Below are 26,177 nucleotides of genomic sequence, written 5' to 3'. Positions count from 1 at the left end.
ACACAACACAGTTCAACACCTCCACACAGTTCAACACCTCCACAGATTAACACCTGACACACCACACACCTACACCTTTACAGTTCAACACTGACACCTCCACAGTTCAACACTGACACCTCCACAGTTCCACACTGACACCTCCACAGTTCAACACTGACACCTCCACAGTTCCACACTGACACCTCCACAGTTCAACACTGACACCTCCACAGTTCAACACTGACACCTCCACAGTTCAACACTGACACCTCCACAGTTCCACACTGACACCTCCACAGTTCAACACTGACACCTCCACAGTTCCACACTGACACCTCCACAGTTCCACACTGACACCTCCACAGTTCCACACTGACACCTCCACAGTTCAACACTGACACCTCCACAGTTCCACACTGACACCTCCACAGTTCCACACTGACACCTCCACAGTTCCACACTAACACCTCCACAGTTCCACACTGACACCTCCACAGTTCCACACTGACACCTCCACAGTTCCACACCCGACACCCGAAACCCAACACCTCACCTACCCCACACACCTACACCTACACAGTTCCACACCCGACGACCGACACCTCACCTACCCCACACACCGACACCTTCACAGTTCAACACTGACACCTCCACAGTTCCCCACTCGACACACCACAGTTCAACACCCGACACACCACAGTTCAACACCCGACACACCACAGTTCAACACCTCCACAGTTCAACAACCGACACAACACAGTTCAACACCTCCACACAGTTCAACACCTCCACAGATTAACACCTGACACACCACACACCTACACCTTTACAGTTCAACACTGACACCTCCACAGTTCAACACTGACACCTCCACAGTTCAACACTGACACCTCCACAGTTCAACACTGACACCTCCACAGTTCAACACTGACACGTCCACAGCCTACGGGCAGAATGTGTTTGTTTGCTTCCTGTTCAAGTCAACACTAACATGCATATGGGTCGTTGTACCAATGTGTAGCACTAGTTAATTGCGAAATGGATTAATCACTGCCTTTGGTGTGAATGAGTACACTGTTTACCCAAGTGACAAGCCCTGCCTATTTCATTAGTGGCAATATGTATGGTTGTTCTTGCAGGTGAGACTGACTGTCCGGCCACCTCGTTATTCACTGTATTGATGAGTTTCCATCTGCCTGTTTCGTAATCCATCACTGACAATTACCTCCATGGATTAACCAAACTTAGAAGCACAGATGATTAAGTCATGGACATGATAATTACACTGTTGTTGACTTCAGTAATTCTGAAATATTTCCTTCTTTAAGTTTTGATTATTGTTGGACTATTATATATCACCCAGTGTTGGTTCTGTTGGATTGTAAATTCATGTATAGTTCACTCTAAACATTGAAGAGTGTTGTGAAGGTCTGTTGTGTATATGGGTGCATGGGTGGTCCGGTCGTCTAAGGCGCTGCAATTTGCTGTGCAGAGTTGCCTCCCTTTGGCACACCAGAAACCTAGGATTATGGGTTCGAATCCCGGTTCGCCTCGATTATGTTTGTAGGTTTGTCACCACCATACCCATGCTCTTGAGTTTCACCAAAGTGGTAAACGTCTGAGACCTGCATCACTTGGGGCTTTCCTCCCACATTAAGCTGACACGCCGTGATATAACTGGAATACTGTTAAAAACGGTGTTAAACCCACTCACTGACTGTTGTGTATATGCAGTGTTGTGTTGGGGATTTCATCTAATTAGATACATGCTTCGTCCTATAGTGGCATACATCAACTCTGGTGTTTGTGGCTTATGATTGTGTTCATAATATTTAATTTGCTGTTGTGAATGGATACGTGGATATGGTATTGTGTTTCTTTGTTGTCTGAATCAAGGTCTTTCTATGGGGGTCAATCAGCTGGACAGGTGTGTGAATGGAACATCGAACTTGACATCCATGTTTTGACATCCGTCCTGCCAAAGCATGACTCTTGCTCTGGTGGTCTGGTTATGTTTGATTTATTTGTTCACATTTCATCATGTGAAGATGTTTGACGATGTTTGACTCCATTCAAGCAGGTATACATATGGTTTGACTATACTTGATTGTTTTACTCCATTCAACCAGGTATGAATATGGGTTGACTTAACATTTTTGTTGTTGTACAAGTCAAATATTTATGATATCCATTGATGATGACTTGTTTATTTCATTACATACAACAAGGTGTAAATATGGTTTGACTATATTTGATTGTTGACAGACCTTTCAGCCAGGTATCAATATGGTTTGACTATATTTGATTGTTGACAGACCTTTCAGCCAGGTATCAATATGGTTTGACTATATTTGATTGTTTCCATAAAACCAGGTATGACAATGGTTTGACTATATTTGTTTGTTTGACAATGTTCATGAAGTGAAGACTCTGTGACTGCACTTACAAGGAAATATTTTTCAATGTTAGTCAATATCAGTCACATATCTTACAGTCCAACCAGACTCTCAACTGATCGTGACATTGTCAGATTATGTTAATGATGACTGACTATGTTGCCTGAATTTGTTGTCATCTTACCTAACAGACAACCTATTTGTCAACTGTCCGTCATCACTTGTCTGTCAAGATCTTCTCCATCAGATTTCTTGTACCTGTTTTAGTGGTTACACCGAAGTGGTAAACGTCTGAGACCTGCATCACATGGGTCTTTCCTCCCACATTAAGCTGACATGCCCTAATACAACTGGAATACTGTGGAAGGAGCATTAACTCACTCACTTAGAGGTTTTGTAAGAGGACACAAGTCTTGGTTGTATATGTGTTAGTCCTACCACGTGAAATGTTGGTTACTGCTGAATGACATATTCTAAATTTCTTCACCAAAGTTCCTGTTTGGAGCACGTGAGGAGGTTCTCAGCCTCTTTGAACAGTAGTGAATCAATCATGAAGATGGACACCTAGAAAAGGCTTCCACATGTGGGAATTCTAACAAGGTCTTTCATGTGACAAGCAATGTATTTAACGAATGTGCCACCCACACCGTGGTAGCTATTGCGAAAACCATGTAATGAAGTTTGTTTGAATTGACATCCACCTGTCCTCTCCTTCAAAAAGGCAGGTGGGGTTCACTGAAAAAGAACCCTGTAGGGATCCCAGATTGGAACAGGCCACAAGCAGCGAGGATCAGATGGTCAGGTTCAGTGTCTTCTCTGAATGAATGATATTGTTGACCGGACCAAGACAATGCTCATGATATCAATCACTGGTTTTTCTAGTCCCGACTAGATTATTTACAGGCCCGTGTCATACATGTGGAATATTGTTCACATTTGAGTGTGACGTTTAATAAAAAAAATTTAAAAGAGAAAACATGGAAATCAGATTTGATACGGATGCTGGCAAAAACCAATGGAATGGGTCACTTTAGCTGATATTATGAACTGTTGAAAACGTATATTGAGCTACAGTCAGTTGCACTTCTTCGAAAGTAATACCCAGATGGTAATCCCTTGAAGAGTGTGCAGCAATTCATAAATTTGTGAAGCCATGAATAGTTAATGAGAAACTGAGATAACTCCTGCTGACAATGAACTAACGGCTTGCATTCAGGTAGTGGTCTATTGCAGTGTGTCCCTTCAGTTGTAATGGTGATTAGTAATGTACCCAAATCAATTTCATTGTGGCTGGTCCCAATTGCGGTCATTCATCAAGACATGGGAGGTAATGCTGTGGACCGCCGCCATCCTAATATAAAAGATTGTTCCCACATTGAAAAGGATATGATTGGGTATTGTCATGACAAAAAAATATACCGTATTCGACGTAATAAGCGCCCAGGGTGCTCTCAAAATTAGAATGTTATTATGGTGAAAAAAGGTGACTTGAAAGATAACTATCGTGGTTTATGCTGACAGCCTGAAATATTTATGTACGACAGATATATTTTTCCAGAATTTAATTGCCCATAATGAAGGGTGCATATAACGCACGCGTGCGTATTATACGCGAATACATAAGTCTTGTGTACATTAATCAATCGGAAGGGTGCTAATTGGGATTGTTCACTAGCCAATATATTAGCAAATATCGCCGTGGGCGCTTATCAGAGCAGGGCACTTATTACGTCGAATATGGTAAGTGAATTTGTTGAAATTTGAAAAGAATATATTTATGTGATTGGATATTGTGGAAGATGAGACGCATCATTGTGTGGGAGCTTTGGTCGCTCTGAAATCTATATATATAACTCTGTATGTTTAATCTTTAAAGTAGGATTACTGTATTGGTAAGATCAGGCAGAATTGCCAACTTCCGAGTTATCCAGTTTAAGTCAATAAAGAGACCGGATGATTTGTTTGGAAAGGGAATCCTCTTAGATTTGTAAGTAGCATCTTTTTAAAAGAAAATAGAATAAAGAGAAACGAGAAAGTAAGGATTATTTAGACAACAAACGGGGAATGATGTATGTGATCATTTGGGGAAATAATTTGTGTTTGATGGTGTTGAATGATTCAGATTTAAATCTTGAGTTTGAGATTGAGGTGTGACTGGAAGTGAATCTTGATTTGTAAGAAATTGGATATGATCTTGAAGTTTTCTTTCCAGAATGCAGTGAAGGCTTTTGCCCAGGCTACTTTGATCTTTCCTCTGGTCTTATCCACAGAGGGGGCGGTCGGGTAGCCTACTGGTTAAAGTGTTTGCTCGTCACACCGAAGACCCGGGTTTGATTCCCGACATGGGTACAATGTGTGAATCCCATTTCTGGTGTCCCCCGCCGTGATATTGCCGGAATATTGCTAAAAGCGGTGTAAAACCATACTCACTCGCTCAATTATCCACAGAGATGATCTACGATTTGTCGCAACCGAGATGACATGCATCAGCTTAGTGAGTGAGCCTGACCACTCAATCCCAGTAGTTGCCCTTATGACAAGCATAGTCACCTTTTATGGCAAGCATGGGTTGTTTATCTCAACATTTACAATTTTACATTGATATTTTTACTTTGTTCTCTTCCACTCTCTCCAGCAGTGGTGGGGTAGCCTAGTGGTTAAAGTGTTTGCTCGTCATGCCATAGACCCAGGTTGGATTCTCCACATGGGTGCAGTGTATGTTGCCAAAATTCTGGTGTCCCCCACCATGATATTGCTGTAACATTGCTAAAAGTGGCGTTAAACCATCACGGGTAGCCTAGTCGTTAAAGCGTTCGCTCATCATGCCAAAGACCCGGGTTCGATTCCCGACATGAGTACTATGTGTGAAGCCCATTTCTGGTGACCCCTGCCGTGATATTGCTGGAATATTGCTAAAAGGGGCGTAAAACCATACTCTCTCACTCTCTCCCTCCCTCCAGCAAAGATTCTTCACTGAAGCATGAGGAGATGTTTTTTCACAAATTTGGGTACTAGATCTCCAATAAAAGCTCAGTGACACAGCAGGTCACAGACTTTTTTATCACCAAAGGAGATTTTTGTTTTCACATTTTTACACTCCTGCCATCAGGTTTTTTTGAGATAAGAATCTGCTCATGAAGTAATGGCTTTGTGTAAAGAAAGATTCACTGATGGGAGGAGTGCATCTATTTGATGAGTCAGCTCTAGTAAAGCCTGTCTGTGGAGAATGATGCCAGTACACAGTTTCAATGGCCTGAACATGTGGTCCTGCCTGTGGTGGTCAATAGTGCGGTCATTGACATTGTTGCTGTGCAAGGACACACTACACAGCCAGGTCACAGCTGGTACACAAACCATTTTCAGCAGTCACTGTGCCATCCACCCAATTGAGGCACCTTTAAGGTTGAGGTGAGGTGAAATGGGGTTTAACCTTTCATCCAAGATTATTGCACTTATATAGCGACATGCATGTACGTGTGTGTGTGTGGCTGCGTGTACTAGTCCGGACTGATGCTGATTTATAGTGCTAGCTCACTGAGATACCATGCCTCAGTTAAACATAAATACCCCACTCAGACACAGTATACTGACTCCGAGCCGACCAGTCCTTGTTTTAGCCCCTTAATGCCGAGCACCAGACAGGCTAACAACAAGTACCATCTTTTAACGTCTTTTGGTATGACGTGGCTGGGGATCGAACCCTGGACCTTCCGCTCTCCGGGCGAATGCTCTACCAATAGACCGCGGAGACTGTCGCCCTTTAAGGATAAGCAATCCCCGTAATCAGACATATTCCAGCGATTTGACAGTCACCTGTAACTAAGAACAGAGTCTGACAAAAATGTGATTAACAAATCATGATAAACTCTGGCGTGGTATCTCAGCTGGCTAGCACTAAAGAACTGGCTAAGTAGTCTGAACTAGCCACACACACACACATGCATGCATGTCGCTATAAAATTACCATAATCTTGAACGTGATGTTAAACCCCATTTCACCTCACTTAGGTGTAAAACTAAAAATGTCCGCTGTCTTCCAAACCCACTCTGTATATATACTGACACTCTGTTCAAAGTGTCATTGCGACTGTGCTTGTTGACTAGGCGACTAACAGGATCAGGTGCTCAGGCTTGCTGACTTGGTTGATGCATGTCATTGAATCCCAATAGCATGGATCGATGCTCATGATGTCAATCACTGGATTGTCTGGTCCAGACTCGATTATTTACAGACTGCCGTCACATAGCTTGAATATTGCTGAGTGCGGCGTAAAACACCAAACAAACAAACAAAATCAATGTGTCATTACTGTAATTGCTTGATACTCTTTGTATATATGATGTATTCCACCAAAGAGGATTCTGGGTTAGAAGTGGTCATAAGTATACTATGCTGGTTTCAAGAGGCAACCTCGCTGTGCAGAGTTGTGTCCCTTGGGCTCGCCAGAAACCTAGGATTGTGGGTTCGAATCCCGGTTCGCCCCGACTTTGTCAGCACCATATCCGTGCTCGTGGGTTTCACCAAAGTGGTAAACGTCTGCATCACTTCGGGCTTTCCTCCCACATTAAGCTGACACGCCGTGATATAACTGAAGTAATGTTAAAAGCGGCGTTAAACCCAACTCACTCACTCAAGAGGCGACAAAAGTGATTGTGTGGTCAGACTCAGTGATTGTGTTTCAATGTTTGAATCGTTGCTCATAATTTCAACCACTAGATTGTCTGGTCAAGACTTGATTATTTACAAACTGATGTCATATAGCTGTAATACTGCTGAGTGTGATGGTAAACAACAACCACACACACATAAGATCTGTATCTTACTGAACAAAATCAACCACGATAGGGTACCACATCAATCTATGGCTCAGCAGGGCCCTACAATGTTCTTTGATCGATAGAAGTGTTTTTCCTGGATAGTAATTATTTTCAGACAAAACAAGTTCAATTCATATAGTCAAAGGTTCAGGATGTTAGCAAAATAGGTGGACTATATTATCATACTACATAGATCATTGTCACTGTGAACATTCCAGGTGACAGATACTGCCCTTGAAATCGAAGGGTAAATATTGTCGGGTAGTATGCAGCAGTGTTCTGACAATCCCAAGTGATGAGAAGTTAGGCCGGCAAGTTAAGGTTGTGTGACACAGTCTAGAGGACATAGCCAGGGGGCCATTGTTTAACAGGATATGGTGTGTTGCCGTCACCATGATAAGGATCGCTTTCTATGATGAATGAAAGCTAAATTTGACAGTGCCCTAGTTCAAGGTCTTGAGTTCAAGGTCACAGGAAGTAGCACTGGCATGTTACATCACTCCAACAGGACATTGGAAGTTGTTTTAAAGTGGATGAAAATTTGCAAGTGGGTTTGAAAAATATCTGTATTATGAAGGATTCAAACCCCAAACAAAGAAAGCCTGCTCTTTCTCTTATTTTTGTCCCACCATGTTCTGCTGACCTGGCTGATTGATGGTGGGTGGGTCATTGTACCTTGATGAAGTGGTCTTAACGGAAATGAGTACAGTCTGTTCATCCTTCTATCCTTCCATCATTCTATTGATCCATCCTTCAATCAATCCATCCATCAATCCATCCTTCTATCCATCCATCCATCCTTCTATCAATCCATCCTATCAACCCTTCTATCAACCCTTCTATCAATCCATCCTTCAATCAACCCTTCTATCCTTCTATCCATCCATCCTTCAATCCACCCTTCTATCCTTCTATCCATCCATCCTTCAATCCACCCTTCTATCCTTCTATCCATCCATCCTTCAATCCACCCTTCTATCCTTCTATCCATCCATCCTTCAATCAACCCTTCTATCCTTCTATCCATCCATCCTTCAATCCACCCTTCTATCCTTCTATCCATCCATCCTTCAATCAACCCTTCTATCCTTCTATCCATCCATCCTTCAATCCACCCTTCTATCCTTCTATCCATCCATCCTTCAATCCATCCTTCTATCCACCCATTCTTCAACCCATCCATCCATCCTATCATCCATCCTTCTATCCTTCCATCCTTCAATCTATTCATCCTTTTATCCACCCATCCTTCTAGCCATCCATCCTGCTATCTATCCATCCTATCTATCCATTCACCCTTCTATCATCCATCCTTCTATCTATCCATCCTGCCTTCCATCCATCTGCCTGGTACGTTTCTTGAGCATCACTCACAGCCGTTCAGTACTTCTCCATGAAACTGTGTATGCAATATTAATACCGTAAATTACTTGGAGGCAGAAGATAGCAATATGTCTTTTCGTTTATTGAATATCATGGCTTCTCCTTCCAAGATGGCTTCTTTATGAATCTATGTGTAAGAATTACAGGTCGCCTGTCTTATCTAAGGCCAAAGGTAGTTCAGCATGACATTCTATATCTCCTGACTTGACATTTAATTTTCTTGTTGACAGATAATCCATAACTGTATTCTGTGTAGTCCAAAAAGCTGCAGATACGGAAAGCATGTCGTGTTTAATTCGTTCACCTGGGTTGAAATTGACGAGACCTTGTAGTCATAAGAAATTGATTTGAAAGTTACACATGCTGGCTGTATTGATTTCAACTTAATCAAAGATAAATTGTTCAGAGTTACCTTTACTGGCCTGAAGCCTTATAAGTTTGGGTTTATCTACATTTTTTTCGTGTGATACTTGTGAGTGAGTGGTTTAACACCGCTTTTAAAACAGTATTCCAGTTATATCATGCTGTGATGTTGGAGGAAAGCCTGAAGTGATGCGGGTCTCAGACATTTACCCACGAGCATGGGTATGGTGCTGATAAACCTAGAAACATAATCAAAGACGACTTATGTGACATAGTCATAGAGTGAGTGAGTGAGAGTGAATATTTATCAATAACTGACCATTCATCAGGGCAATATCATGTTTTATGGGCCCAAGAAACTGATATTGACCGAGGTCAGAAGAGGGCTGAGGCAAAGAGATGCTTGTTGGCACCCGATTTGTGGGTACAGGTGCAAGGTGCATTTGGAGAAATCTTCTCCAGACAATCTCTCCCCCCCCCCCCCCCCCCCCCCCCCCCCCCCGACACACACTGATTCTGACACAATCACTGTGACACAATAACACACTAACCAACACATAGTGACACTGACAGATTCACACAACCACTGACACTCCCACATAGCACAACTCAACACAACACATAGCACAACACAATATTCATTTGGGTTTCACTTCTCAAAGAGTGTTGGGTTTGCCAGCAGCCCTAATGCAATAATCCAGCACATTGAATTACAACCAGGGGAAATTAATTGGATACACTTACTTTCAAAGAGGTCCCTTTGTTTTGGGTATTGGCAGGTTGAGAGACAAAGCATGAATGTTGATGTCTGGTTTGGGTAAACTGCATTATGGTGTACTCAATAAATGTCTGGTCAGTTCGGGCTTGAGAACAAAAACACCTCTAACTTCGGAAGACGTAGATTAGAATTTCATGAATAGCGACAATGTGTAGATCTTTCCCTGCTTGCCCTTTTTTATTCAACGTTTCTGTAGAGTTGAAAGTATTGAAAAATAAGTTTTTGTGTTTCAACAATTAATAGTTCAAACAGGAAAACTGAAACTTTTGAATATGTTTTGACTATATTTCTTGAAGTTGAGTGTGTTGATATTGCACACATGCAACATTGGCGCCCTGGGAATTGTATATATATGTTGGTACCAGAAGCATTGAGAAGACATTCTGTCGTTTTCCAATTTCCAGACAAAGAAAAATGTTTCTCGCAAAATTTATTGATTTTATTTTAAATTCTTGCCTGTCACCTACTTCCGCCCACATAGTGTCTTGATGGGTAATTAACTCTGCGCAGTGTCAGTTTCTGTTGTCTTGAATACAAATGGGACTCTGTTGACACAGCATGGAGCTCAGAAAGGTGATAGGTCATGAGGGAATTGCTGTGATCTTTAGCTGTCATCAGTGTATTGTTACATTTTGAGGAAATTAAAAACACTGCTGTAGTTACATGTCAAGAGATATGTCGCAGATGCATAGTTGATTTATTGCGTTTGTTTTGTAGTTGCAGATATCTTGTTTTGTAGTTGTAGATGACTTGTTTTGTAGTTGTAGATGACTTGTATTGTAGTTGCAGATATCTTGTTTTGTAGTTGTAGATGACTTGTTTTGTAGTTGTAGATGACTTGTTTTGTAGTTGTAGATGACTTGTATTGTAGTTGCAGATATCTTGTTTTGTAGTTGTAGATGACTTGTTTTGTAGTTGTAGATGACTTGTTTTGTAGTTGTAGATGACTTGTATTGTAGTTGCAGATATCTTGTTTTGTAGTTGTAGATGACTTGTTTTTTAGTTGCAGATATCTTGTTTTGTAGTTGTAGATGACTTGTTTTGTAGTTGCAGATATCTTGTTTGTAGTTGCAGATATCTTGTTTTGTAGTTGCAGATATCTTGTTTTGTAGTTGTAGATGACTTGTATTGTAGTTGCAGATATCTTGTTTTGTAGTTGTAGATGACTTGTATTGTAGTTGCAGATGACTTGTTTTTTAGTTGCAGATGACTTGTTTTTTAGTTGCAGATGACTTGTTTTTTAGTTGCAGATGACTTGTTTTTTAGTTGCAGATGACTTGTTTTGTAGTTGTAGATGACTTGTTTTGTAGTTGTAGATGACTTGTTTTTTAGTTGCAGATGACTTGTTTTTTAGTTGTAGATGACTTGTTTTGTAGTTGTAGATGACTTGTTTTTTAGTTGCAGATGACTTGATTGGGTTTTCTGGTACTCAGGTTGAACATTTTAAAGATAATAGGCTTAAGATGTTGAAATGGAGTTGGTTTCAAGAGTTAATGGAAATTTTCTCTAACATCAATGTACATTCCCTACTGAGAATGCTGTATGAGTATTTCTGTTTCTTTGAGGGGTGGGGATGGGAGGGGGGTAAGCGGTTGAATGGCAGGGTGGGATGATGGGGTGGGAGGGTGGTGAACAAGTGGATGGCAGGGTGATAGGAGGGGGGTGAGCAGAGGGATGGCTTAGGTGGGTGGGGTGAGAGGGGGTGAGTGGTAGGAGGGCTGGGGGGCTGAGGGGTGAGGGGTGAGGGGTGATCTTTGGTCAAGAGTCAGAGTATACTCAGGAGAAGGGGTCGCATGTTATTGTTTGGGTAGCCGACAGTGGCCTGTTTGCTTGTCACCCAAAATGAACAGACCCATGATCGGGTCTTGAAAGGGGAGTTTATGTGGCCTGTACAATGATGCATCTTTTCCAGATATGCATCAACACATCATTAATATGTTTAACAAACCAAGTTATCCATGGCAACCTCTCTACATGAGAAGGAACGTAAACTCCTCAAAACATTTTCAAATGCAATTTCTCCCAAATGTAAATTCCATGAGGATTTCGAGCGGATATTCAACTCAAGAATCCTTCACAGTCCTGGACATACCATGCCTAAGTCGCAGTGAAATGACTTTAATCTGTGTATTAATGTTTCAGCCCACTCACTCCTATATAAGCAGTGACATTTACACGGTGAACAGATTTACTTAGCAGAGCATCAGTCATTCAAATATACAACTTTCTCCATGTTGATCAATTGTTGATATGGACATTTCATGTGAGAACAATTTGTCGACTTTTGTTCTGTTAGCCGAAATAGAATCGGTCAATACTAATAGTGATTGATAAACTTGACTCTGTGCTTCATCAGTCTCCCTTGAAGGATTTTATGACGTCTAGCTATTTCTGTGCGTACAAGTATGATATCGATAAACCCACAAATAAGCTCCGGTTTGTGGGAAAATTGGTCCCTTTATTTTTGGTTCCTCCCTGGATGCTAAAAAGTTTTAACGGGTGAGGCAAAATAATGATTTTGAATTTTGATCTGTATTCTTATGTAGAGAGTTAAGATGAGTCGCCTTGACTTTGAATGAACATGGGGGCACGGGTGGCCCAGCGGCGTTAATCCCAACTCACTCACTCACTCACTCACTCACTCACTCACTCACTTGAATGAACATGTTTTGTTTTTATGGGTACCCGGTCAGATGAGTTGGTGATGTGAATGGAGTTTACCAAGTATTTTCCCCAGGGAGCTGCATGTGAATATAAAATACATGCTGATCCATTGATGAGGGAGTTGAAGGGGAACTAACCCCTTGAAAATTGGCATTCAAAGCAATTTTTTTTTTTTTATTGTTTTGTTCAGGTAAAATCTATAATATACATATGCATCAGTTTTTCTGCACAGAAAGCATGCATGTTTTGTTGAGGATCACTTTGTTTGTCTAGGAAACCAATTTGTTTTGTATTTCATTCCAGTAGTTTATAATTACCAAAATCAGCTGAAGTCAGTGTTTCGGTTTCACTCAAGGAAGTCTTAATATCCAGGTCAGACAGGGGTGAATCTGCTTTGAACAGTATTTTAGTTATGATCACGGTGTGTCAGCTTGATTGGGAAGGAAATCCCAAAGGCATTTCACCTTTTCCACCAGTGAAACCCAGGAGCAAGTTTTTGGTTCTGTCAAACCTGGAAACACAATCAGGTCAATCTGATTCAAACCTGTGAATCTGATCATCGGCATGCCTAAGGGACACAACTCTGCACGGCAAGTTGCAGTGCCATGGACAACTGGCCTTGTTAATATATGTTATGTGCATTGATCATGCATCTGTAATGTTTGTTTGTTTGTTTGTTTAACGCTGCACTCAGCAATATTCCAGCTATATGACGCCGGTCTGTAAATAATCTAGTCTGGACCAGACAATCCAGTGATTGACATCATGAGCATTGATCTATACAATTGGGATAGGATGGCACGCATCCACCTTAGTCAGCGAGCCTAAACACCTGATCCTGTTAGTCGCCTCTTGCGACAAGCATAGTCGCCTTTAATGGCAAGCATGGGTTGCTGAAGACCCATTCCACCCCGGACCTTCACGGATCTCCAGCTGTTGTGACTTCGGCCACACAAGTGAGGAAGTGGAACTTGTTGCTTTTTATGAATTGTAGTACTTTTCATTGGCATGTTCATGGAAGTTAGAAGGATCAACTGTCTGCAGCAGAACTGAAAACCACACAGTATTTCCTGATGAAATGTTTTACACATTAGACGATTCAGGGGATGCTTTTTGCTAATCATTTCAGGAATTGTCTTTCCATGCCTAATAACAAAATCAATGTTGTAATGTTTAAATTCCCCTCAATATTATTGTGATGAACCATGAGCATAAGGGACCAGTAATTTATGTCAGGGGTGTGTTCGTCAGAGGTTTTTGATCCACATATGTACTGACTCTCACCCTAGGCTTGTCATATTTTTGGATGATCCTCCCTAAAAGACAAAATACAAAAGCACTTTATATTTTATTATAAAATGTCTATTTTTTAATGACCTATAATCAAGACCTGTATTGTAATAAAATGGGTCTTACGTCGCGAAGTGCATTAAATCACGTGAGCACCTTGATTTAAAACATGAAAGGTTTAGAAATTATCTGTCGATGCACAGTTGACAGTGCACACGCTTCGCAAATCCTGCAGTCGAGCGAAATCTGCACTTTGAAATCCATGTTCTTTACATCCAGATGTCAATTTTGTGACACCATTTTGATTGGACTATTCATTGATTGTTAGTCAAGCCAAAATAGAACTCCACAATTCCAGCCTAGTTCTGCAAGAGTTGAAACTGGACTTTTACAGTCAGTTAACTCCCTTGCTTCGGGAAGATGGCTGTCAAAAACTCATTCAATACATGTCCGACTGTTCCATTTGTGAAAATGGATTTTTGACACTGATAGTTCTGATCATATGATTAGTAAAGATCAAATTCCCATCTGCCATTTGAAACATCAACAGTTTGGTTGTAGATTCCATTTCTTCTATGCGTATGATATTTTTTATAAATAATGATTAATGCTTATATCCTGAAATGAAAGATGACACTTAGATTCTAGGTGAGATGAAATGGGGTTTAATGTCATTTTCAAGATTATTGCTCTTTTGTAATGATGTGCGTGGGTGGGTGCGTGCGTGGGAGCGCACGTGGGTGAGTGCCATGGTGGGTGTGTGCACGTGTGCATGTACTAATCTGGACTAATGCTGATGTTATAGTGCTTAAAAGTCCACTGGGAAACCATGCTGCAGTTTAACATGAATACCCCACTCAGAAACAGAATACTGACTCCTGAGTCGACCAGTCCTTGTTTTAGCACCTTAATGCCGAGTGCCAGGCAGGGTAACAACAAGTACCATCTTTTAATGTCTTTTGGTAATTTGAAGCAGCTGGGGATTGAACCTCCGACCTTCTGCTCCCTGGGCAGACACTCTACTATTAGATCACGGAGGTGGGCAGACGCTCTACTGTTAGATCACGGAGGTGGGCAGACCCTCTACTATTAGATCATGGAGGTGGGCAGACGCTCTACCATTAGATCACGGAGGTGGGCAGACGCTCTACCATTAGATCACGAAGGTGGGCAGACGCTCTACCATTAGATCACGGAGGTGGGCAGACACTCTACTATTAGATCACGGAGGTGGGCAGACACACTACTATTAGATCACGGAGGTGGGCAGACATCACTACCATTAGATCACGGAGGTGGGCAGACGCTCTACTATGAGATCACGGAGAGGGGCAGACACTCTACCATTAGATCACGGAGGTGGGCAGACTCTCTACTATTAGATCACGGAGGTGGGCAGACACTCTACCATTAGATCACGGAGGTGGGCAGACACACTACCATTAGATCACGGAGGTGGGCAGACAAACTACCATTAGATCACGGAGGGGGGCAGACACTCTACTATTAGATCACGGAGGTGGGCAGACGCTCTACTATTAGATCACGGAGGTGGGCAGACACTCTACCATTAGATCACGGAGACAGTTCTAAGATTCTAGACTGATCAGTTATCAGGTAATCCAGCCCTAATGAAGGCATTCCAGTGGTGAGTCATTGGCAGTGAGTTCGCTGACTGAGAAAAACATTTACCGTTGCTCATGCTGTCAGTCACTGGTTTGCCTGGTCCAGACAATTTGCTTACAGGATCTCAGGATGTAGATGGAATATTGTTGACAATTTCTTGATTGCAATGTGAACAATATCTGCACATCTTCACCGTGGAACTATTAGGACAATGATAATTCCAGTACTGCACATCACAGTACACCACAACACCTGTCTCCAACCTTGCATCCTTTCATCCCACCTCCCACCCTCTGTTTAGCCCTTATGACTCTGAAAAAGTTAATTGTGCAATTTTGTGGTTGGTTGGTTTGTTGTTTAATGCCACACTCAGCAATATACCAGCTATGTGACGACGGTCTGTAAATAATCGAATCTGGACCAGACAGTCCAGTGATTAATATCACGAGCATCGATCCACGCTGTGGGATCGATGCAAGCATCAACCAAGTCAGCGAGCCTGATCACCCAATCTTGAGATGGCAATGTGGCTGAGAAACTTCTAGTGCCCTACAGGCAGCTTGGGTTGTATACTCCCCAGGGAGCTGAGAATGATTGTTGTGTGCACCCTGAGCCATTGGCCTGGGTTACAATTAAGTGTGCTTTGAGCACCGACATTGTGGATGGAAACATCGCCAGAGAAATGCTATTATTATCAAATGTATTATTATTGTTGTTGTTGTTGTGTTGAATAAACTTACAAATCAAGCAGTTTTGTAATTCTACAAATACATTATATATTCATAGGCATGTGACAGTAAATAACTTTGTATTCTTGGTCAGATAAATCTGTTAGCCACGGCTTTCAAAATAAACACCCCATGGTAACAACATGCAGAAGTACGATATGGATCTCACTACAACATTTACTCGAAATCACAAAAAAACAGATTGGTGTAGAGTTCAAGAATATTACAGAGATTTGATTATATTGTGGGTAGATCCACTTTGAAGTGTAAGTGCAAGTGTTCTTACATTTGTAATGATGGTAGCGCTCCTCATTGTAACCTTGTTACACAGCTGTCCTTGACATTTGCCGACCTTTAAGAGCTGAGTGCCAGGCTTTTGAGAGGGAAGCTGACAAATTTGATTGCGAAATAATTGGGGCTAGGTTTATTTGTCTGTTGTAAAATTGGAGGAAAGTTTTGATCAATACTTTTCATGGCATTCTTCAGTGGCCTTCTTCCTCCATTACACAGCGATCAAAGTAGGATCCCTCATACACGCAAGTTAAGGGTGAAGATGTTTAAAAGAGTTTTGAAGGTTTCACACTGATGTTTTTTTATTAGCAACATTTGGGATCAGTGATCATTCAGTGGCATCCTGTTTGCAACCTTCAGTGGGAATCAAGGACTTAAAAGAGCTGAAGTGCTTCTCCGTTGTGTATTAGCCTAATTGTTCAAGCCTTTATTCATCAGGCTTTAGGCCTGGGTTTGAATCCATCCATGGTGCTTGGTGGCTCAATTGTTCAGGTATTCACTTGTCAGGCTGAAGACCCGAGTTTGATTCTGGACATGGTACAATGTATGAACTCTGCATTGCCATCACCTGTGTTGTTGGAATATTACTTTGATATTTTCTACTTTTTGTGCCCCCTTGGCAGTAAAGGGTTCCAGACAAGGACTGGTCGGCTCGGAGTCTGTATACTGTGTCTGGTTGTGGGGTGTTCATGTTAAACTGTGGCATGGTATCTCAGTGCTAGCGCTATAAAACCGGCATTAGTCTGGGTTAGGACAAGCACGCATGCACATGCATGCATGTTGCTATATAAATGCAGTAATACTGAACCCTATTGAATCTCCTCTCACCGTATGTTTCATTGGTCAGTGTGTCAGCAACTGGCAGTGAAATTGGACTGCTTTTGGGTTCTGTTTGAATAAAACTGCCACTGACGATGACATTTCTGAGGCCTGCTATTTAAAGGTTTTTGACATGAGATGTTATTTTTCCATGGACTTCTTCCAAATGGCTCTGGGAATTCTTTCAGTACATCTCATGGAAATATCAAGGTCACTAATGCTTGCCATAAAAAGGCGACTATGCTTGCTGTAAAAGGCGACCAACGGGATCGGGTGGTCAGGCTTGCTGATGTGGTTGATGCATGTCATTGATCCCAATTGCATGGATCCATGCTCATGATATTAATCACTGGATTGTCTGGTCCAGACTCGATTATTTACAGACCGCCGTCATTATAGCTGGAATATTGCTGAGTGTGGCGTTAAACAACAAACCAAACAATCAATCAGATAGAAACCTCACAAAAAGGTTTGGCCTTACACTTTCTCAGAAAGTATTTATTTAAGAATTGACTTTGATAATGTTTGCCTTTATAGAGGTATTTACCTTTATCAAGTAAATTTCTGCATTTTTTGAAAAATGAATGCAATAGACATTGCTTGAGTAACCAATCAAATGCCATGGAATCCCTTGCAATGTATTGATTAATTATCATTAAACTAGGTATGTACCTTATGTAGAACTGGCGTTTTTTCGAAAGGTTTTGATCATGGTTAGTAACAGGTCAAGGTCAGCCTGTAGGTGAGTATTTAGGGAAATATTTATTGCGAGTATTATGTGCAGAAAAATATTACGTCATATCCCTTCAGCGAATTCAGGTTAACGAATACGTGATAACAAACTTGTTCAGTACAAATTTGATATCAAACATTGCTAGACATGATGATTTACCAATTAAATTATATTTCCTGTTCTGCAAGGCATTGCTTTGTATGCAGAGATTAAGATTACCATGTGTATTTTCTCGTAAACTAAGTCGGAAGTGGCAATCAGCTGTACACACACTTTTCCTAATCTACCTGTGATTCGGTTAAAAATTACCTGATAATATAAACGTTAAAGAATTTTGATGCAATGTTCGGAAGAATTGTACCAGAAACTATTATTTTATCAGGAATGATATATTCCCAAACTATGTTATATTTTAGTTGCAGCTTTTCAATGTATTTTAGTTGCTATATGGCTGAAATAATTCTGATGTGACATAAAATTTTAACTCACTCATTCACTCAATATATTTTAACTTTTTTGATAATAGTAACAAGGAAACTATAGTCACTTTTACACTGCTGTTTTCTATTAATAATGATAATGTATACAAGAAAATACAAACTGTCATGTAAATATTTGGGCTTCGGGGTGGGTACTTACAAAGATTGCTTAGAGAATTGTTTAGAAGTTGGTCATGGGTGCTTATTGAAACGGGGCACCTAATACAGGGAATCCCATAGTAAAGTCCTTCTTCCGGAGGAGTTCCTGCTTTGAAAAACCAAGATTGTGCTCAATTGAAGTCAAAGGTCACGGTCAGTATTCTAACTTTTGTAAAACATGGTTATATCATTGTTGACTTCCAAGGCATGGTTGCCTTTGCTGGCATGAGACTTGGAATGTTGGTGGCACGGCTATCAGAGATTAACATCATCTTTGAGGTTTGTGTGGTACATGCTTGTATCTGCCAATCTCAGTTTACTGGTGCACTTCTATTGGTAGACTTGGATAATGTTTACATCCAAGGTTGTGTTAAGTAAGGTCAAGGTGATGGGCAGGAATATTATGAAGGTGATGTGTTCGGGCTGGAAGTACATGGCATGATAAGATTTTGGCAACACTGAGAAAATGGCGTAGTCCTGCACCATGACTGGAATATATTTACTTTATGAAAAAAACCACCACAATCTGGAAATGTATACAAAAGCAAGTCTAGCCAGCTCTAGCTAGCTCTGTTCCACAGCACCGGGAAAATTATTTTTTATATTTTCAAGTCAAGAAGGGTATTGTGTAATATAAAATTTCATAGACTAAATGTTAATCTCTAAATGGTGGTGATGGGGCTGAAACAAATATATCCAATGCATCCCATGCAAGTCCATAATGTTTGGCAAGTCTAGATTCCTGCAGTATCAGGAAATGGAGAAAGTCTCTGGGCTCCTTTTCACTATATTTTATAACTATTATTTAACAACTATTTTTTTTCTGTAAAATATGTTTATTTCAGAGACTAGATGTTAGTCTAGGGCTGTCTCTGTTTCTGCAAATGCATGCAAGCACATTTAGTTATACACTGGGTTAATCTACCTCCTATGTGCAAATCGTGATTGTGTTTCTGATTCAGTGACAATTGTGAAGTATAAATCTGATGTGTTTTTTAAAAAATATTATTTATTGTGTTATATTCAGCTCTGTGAAATTAGCTTGTTTTGACCCTTTCACATTTAGTGTATTTGTAGGGCCAAATTACCTGGCAAGAATCCTGACTGTATAGTGGTACAGTCGTACAGTGTCAGGTGACTGAAAGGATGACCTTTAGCGAAATTTAGTCCATGCTGCTAATGTCCTTAATACCAGCGCTACACCCACCCCCACACCCTACATTTACTGCCACCCACATCTACCACCCACTTCCCCTTACCCACCACCCACAACCAGTCTCAAAAGCTGGACAAACATTTATTTATTTAGTCCCAGAAATATAGTTCCCAGAAATAAAATGTTTAGTCTAAGTAGAGCCCTGATCAATGTGTAAAAGACTTGCCATGTCATTCCAAACTTGATAATTTTTGTATTTTATAGGGCTAAAAAAATCCATTTGTCCACTTGTATTGACAAGTAGCAGCATATGCAGGGTGAGAAAGAATCAAAGAAGTACATAAATTTCAGTCGTATCAATTCATCTCCAATTGTTTTCAATAAAACATGCAAGATAGTTTTGAACCTAAGATACGTTTTTCACACAATCTAAGTAATAACATTGAAATACATGTCACTCATATCATAAATGGACGCCATACTTGGCAACTGTCCATTACAGAAATAAACAGGAAGTGCATTTGCGCAGCAGGTATCGAAACTAGTTGTTAAAGGGACATAATTAAATTATTTTGGGCGGCTGTAGGCGACTTGTCAGTGACACTTAAATGTCAAAGAGATAGTGAACAGATGATGATTGATTTTGTGAGGAAATGGCTGACATTCAGAAGTTTATGATCGAGGATGGTGTGCTTAACAACATGAAACATGATTTGATTTACTAAAAAGCCAGAAAAAGCAAAATTTCTCAAAAACAGTATGACTGTAAGAAAAGAAAACGAACTGTGTAAGAGGCATAGTTGAGCGAGTTTGAATGGCGGGAACTCTGCCTTATTTTGTACGGTCTCCCGTAAATATTAACTGAGAACATGAAGCTTTATGGAATTAACAGAGCAAGTGAAAATATTGCAGGACGAGTACAACATATTATCTAGTTGCCCTGCAGGACAAGTTGGGATTTAGAAATGTTTAGAGCCCTGTTTTATCCACGAAGTTCTATGAGTTCAGTACTGTAGGATTTCTTTGAAGAACAGTCTTGTAGCCATTCCTTGTGTGGAATGCGGGTGGCCCCAGTTGTCAGAGGTGCCAAAATTCTCGGTGCAGAGTTGCATCCCTTAGGCGTGCCAGAAACCTATGAAGGGTTCACATCCCATGTTCACCTGCATTATGTTTGTAGTTTTGTCAGCATCATACCATGCTTGTAGGTTTCATCAAAGTGGTAAAGGTCAAAGAACTGCTTCACTTCTTGATTTTCTCCCATATCAAGCTGATACGCTGTGATATAATTGAAATACTGTCCAAAGCTGCATTAAATCAAACTCACTAAATTATACTACTCACAAGAAGTGAAAGAACACCAGTTTTTTTAATTCATACGACTCTTGTTTATCTGTTGTTGATCTTGTTTGCCATGGCAGTGTAGGTTTAGGTAAATCCAAACAATCTACCGTTGTGTTTTCATACAGCAGTTATCAGAATAAATGAATATCGTCCAATTGAATAAATTGACACAGAAATCTCCAAGGAGAAGGTTAGTAGTCATTGCAATGAAATATGTATATTTCTAGTCCCTCAAACACGACAAGCCAGCTTCGATAAAGCAGATGCAAAAACAGTCCACTCTGGGAAATTCCCATTGCTAATTATACCACAGTCTGCAGTGTCAGATATTGACTGCAATGCATGATGGTCGACATGGGTCTAGCTGTGTTCTAGTTGACACAGCGCACAATGCGTTAGGGTGAGAGATGGTCTGTGTGTTGTTTTGGAGACTGAATATGGCTTGCTGATGAACAAGTGTCGCATGATCGTGGCGGGAGAGACCGTCAGTTTTTGGAGGTAATCGATCTTGAAGGAAATAATTCACCACACTTAACGAATCCTGTCCAAAACAGCAAATTGATTTTTTCCCTCATCTGGTGGGCAGTGTGGGTGTGCAGGATGAAGCGTGCTGGACGTTAGCGATACTCGATAGAAACAAATAAAATTTGTCAGTCAGGCTTGCTGGGTTTGTTGAAGAATAAATGCTGATGCGTTATGGCTGCGATAATTTGTAGAATGGCTCTTGGACGGAGGAAGGTATTGGAGTGGATGTATTCCTGTATCGTGTAATGAAGTCTGCGACAAGAGTTCTTGCATCATCTTGTGTCTGGGAATGATCGGTAAACCGTAATGTAATTGTGTTTTGCCTGATGTGGAAGTGGGATGAAAAGTTTCTAGTTTAATAATCCAGCTTTCGGCTTGAAAGGAGAACAATTGATGGATGCTGGAAGGGATTTCCAGTTTTTAAGGAATGTTTCTCTGGAATGTGCTAACCAAAGTGGCTCCTATGTTGCAAATATGAATCTTTGAAGTAAGAAGTTTACAAATTGTATGTGCATGAATGCTGCATATGTATTTTTCTTTCACGGCGATTTTGGATCTGAATAGGTCTTAAGTTTCCCAAGCTTGTTGTGAGAGATGATGAAAGAGGATTGGTTGATATGAAGCTGTGTGTCCTGATGACATGAGCTGTTGCCAGTGGTTTCAGTCACTGGTTTGTCTGGTCAAAATTCTATTAATTACAGGCTGACTTTCATAAAGCTAGAAAATCGGGATCCAGTGGTCTGGTTTGCTGATTTGGTAGATGCATGCCATTGTATCCCAATTGTGTAGATTGATGCTCATGATGTCAGACTTTTTACAGACTCGCCGTCATATAGATGGAATGTTGCTGAGTGCAGCGTTAAACATCAAACAAATACTCATTCACTTGTGTTGTCATTGTTATCTACAGGTTGGTCAAGTATCCAGTGAATGTTACAATGAGCAATACAAGACTTGTGTCATGTGCTTGTTGTTATATTCTGATGATAAATTTACTTGACAATATAGTATTAATGAAACATGCTGATCTTAAATTTCAAATGTGATTGAAAGTGTGTCTCACGGTAAAACCTTTAGTTGTAATGTAAAATAAAAATATTGAAATTTGTGATTGTCTTGAACATGGGTGTTTCATGACCTACTGTTGATTGATGAAGAAAGTGTTTGAAAATACAGTATCTACTTCCTCTGTCTTTCAGAAAGTGGTTTTGATCAGGCAGCATGTAAATAATAGCCATTTTTGCAAACTGTCTAATTTTATTCGAAAACTATCCCATGAATACACCTGGACAAGGTCTTTGTATTTGAATTATTTTAAGTATAAAGGAACATTTTGTTTTAAATGGCTATTTAATGTGGACATATATACTGGTACCTAACCCATTTCCAAGTGTACATAGAAGAATTATTTTTTCATTGCTATTGATTGAAAATTGAAAATTCGCCATTGGTTGGCATTCAAAGTAAGAAAGTGCTTTACAGAAAATATTAGCATTTGTTATGTAAAGGTTATCAAGTGGGTGGATTGGAATGAGTGGAAGCAGAGGACACTGGGGCATCAGGTGGTTAAGTGACAAGAATTTACTCACTGATATATATATGTTGATGTTGAAAAGGAACAGGAGTTTTATTTAATGTATTGAATTAATTAAGATGAAAGTCTCTTGTTTTTACTGTTGGTTTGATGCCTGAATATTTTTATGTTTCTTTCACAGAACCTACCACAGGGCTTCCATATGCTAACACCAAGATACAATACAGCATGAATGCATGGATACCGGTTTTGAACGTTGAAAGGAAGCTAAGGATTTAGACACCATGATGGCTGACGATCACCACCACCAGTTCAGGCACAGTGACACTGCCTCAGAAACGGTAAAGTTGGAAAATGATTTTTGACAGTCTTTATTATGATGTATGTCCGGATGGTTCAAAAAGGGGATGAGGAGAGGTCCCGGGAGGAACTTCTTAACTAAAACAAAGTGAGGGGTGAAATCCTGTAGGTACCTTCCCCAGTGATGATGTCCTGATTATCGGGTAGGGAGTGCTGTCCTTTGTACACATGTACATGTTGGCCATTCAGGAAGAACGACTAAGAGGGTCTGGATCAACAGGGTCCGGACTACAGGGTCTGGACTTACAGGGTCCAGATTAACAGGGTCTGGGCTAACAGGGTCCAGACTATCAGGGTTGAGACTAACTGGGTCCGGACTGACAGGGTCATACGGTTTGAATTAACAGGGTCCAGATTAACAGGGTCCAGATTAACAGGGTGCAGACTGACAGGGTCAGAACTAACAGGGTGCAGACTAACAGGGTCCGGATTGGCAGGGTGCAGATTGGCAGGGTGCAGATTGACAGGGTTCAGACTAGCAGGGTGCAGACGGACAGGTTCAGAACCAACAGGGTGCAGACTAACAGAGTCTGGACTGACAGTATCAGACTAACAGGGTGCAGACTGACAGGGTCAGAAATAACAGGATGCAGACTTATAGGGTCTAGACTGACAGGGTCCAGAGTAACAGGGTCCAGACTGACAGGGTCCAGAGTAACAGGGTCCAGACTGACAGGGTCCAGAGTAACAGGGTCCAGACTGACAGGGTCCAGAGTAACAGGGTCCAGAGTAACAGGGTCCAGACTGACAAGGTCCAGACTAACAGGGTATAGACTGACATGGTCCTTACAAACAGTGAGTGAGTGAGTTGGGTTTAACGCCAGACTAACAGGATCTGGACTAACAGAATTCTGCTTAACAGGGTCCTGACTAACTGACTTACAGGATCTGGGCTAACCCATAAGCAAAGCATCCAGGTTAGTAAAGCAGTCGAATAATGGGAGTGTGTCAGCACTCTCACATCAAGGAGGCTATTTTGTATAAACTTCTCCTGAAGCTAGATCTTTTGGCTTTGTAATGCGTTTGCAGAAGCTATTAGGAAAGTGTGGAAAGTGTTGTTAACTTAATTCAAGCAGTATCTCCCGGGGGCTTTGAAGACTGCCACTTGACCCCTTGTACTTTGATATGTAAATATATATATATACAGACATGTTGAGGCAGGAGTGGTCTCCCCTTGACTGTAGTAACTACAAGGAGATGTTTTTGGTGTCATTTAAGTGGTACAATTCTGTAAACAAAGTCATTAACACCATTGACTAACACTTAGTATCCGAAATTAAAGTATTTTAAGTATTTATTTTCTCAGTTGTGTTGTATAATGGAAAGGCGCCAAGAGAATATGTTTATTCCTGGAACTGAAGAAATTGGAGTTGCCAAACAATTGTGGATGAGTTCAGGATATTTTGGTTTCAGGGTTTGTTTGAAGACTAGAAACACCATTGTACACATCGAATCTAAAAATTGTTTCCGGACCATAAATTGAAAACCTTTCAACAGTTTTCATCACTTAAACAGGTGCTGTTTGCTATTTTGAAATTTTTCTCAGTTTTATTTTGTTACTTTTCCATGGAAACACTTTCAACTTAGTCTCAAACGAGGGTAGAATTTGTTTCCGAGCAATAACTCTCAAACTAATTAATATTTTTGCATGAAGCTATACATGTGCAATGACCACATTCTCAACTAGTGCTTTTCATTATTTTATAATTATAATTTTTTTAAATTTCTTTTTCAACATAAATTCTTAGGAGCCTTTACTCAGCATAACACTAGTTCTTGTTCATTATGGGTACATCTACGTGCTCTATACAATCTGTCATCCAAACTGTTGTTGCAAGTTCAACAGCCTGCCATGAATAGTCAACATAGCATCAACTGTGATGCAGCCTCAATGATGCAAAAATCAGAATCTGTACTGGTATTTTTTTGCTGTTATGTTTTTCTCGGATTTGCAAACACAGTGACAACTGGAACTAATGTATCAAATTTTAGGAGGGAGAGACATCTGTTTTCATGAGTAAAAACAAATTCTATTTTTTTTATGTTCATGTTTACATAACACACGCACGCACGCACGCACGCACGCACGCACACACTGGGGGGGCTTGTGTTATATTATTGCACTGAACGATATCACTGATTTTGTAGTGTTATCCACACGTTTATGTCTGTTACTGATTAAATAAGAAGTCTGAAGTTATTATTGTTGACATATTTATTTATAAGAATTAACTTTAATATGTATTTGCATTTATTGTGTTGTGCTATACCTCCATAAATGCAAAATATATTGAAGTCAGTTCTGTGTTACTCAGATGTTTGGACATTTACACTTTGATTCAACGGTTGTAACACTGTCAGGTGTGTGTGTTTGTGAAAAGTGACCCTTGAATAAGACAAGTTAATATAGGAAGGGTTGTTGCTGTTTTTATGTACCAGTATATGTCAATGCACTAAAGACAACCTATCACAACATGCTGGCAAAACCTGCTCTTGTGGACGGCATATAAAAAACAAAGATCTGCTTTGATAAGTTATTTGCATAAAGTCTTTTCTTCTACATAATGTTGAGCTGCATTTATTAAACATTTTGAAATGACCAAACATATGACAGGATTATATGCAATTGATCATGAAATACAAACCAAATAAGACTTAAAGCACTTAAGTACACCACAAACAATGTGTATCAATCAATCAATGTCATCTAGTGACACACATTTCTGCGACAATCGGAACGTCAATCACCATA

General features: G+C 40.5%; 1 protein-coding gene across 1 annotated transcript in view; it reads left to right on the top strand.

Annotated features, from left to right (window-relative positions):
* LOC139463809 (oxysterol-binding protein-related protein 6-like) overlaps positions 1-26,177 on the top strand; it is a 93,412-nt gene that overhangs the window by 18,378 nt on the left and 48,857 nt on the right. Inside the window, exon 2 of the mRNA XM_071245132.1 lies at positions 23,247-23,406. Coding sequence (XP_071101233.1) covers positions 23,350-23,406 — 57 coding nt within the window. The 5' untranslated portion in view covers positions 23,247-23,349. The remainder of the gene's footprint in view (positions 1-23,246; positions 23,407-26,177) is intronic.

The sequence above is a fragment of the Haliotis cracherodii genome, unplaced genomic scaffold (assembly GCF_022045235.1).
Source record: "Haliotis cracherodii isolate W230 unplaced genomic scaffold, xgHalCrac1.p SCAF_16, whole genome shotgun sequence".
Classification (NCBI taxonomy): Eukaryota; Metazoa; Mollusca; class Gastropoda; order Lepetellida; family Haliotidae; genus Haliotis; species Haliotis cracherodii.
This window is presented reverse-complemented; position numbering and strand designations above follow the sequence as displayed.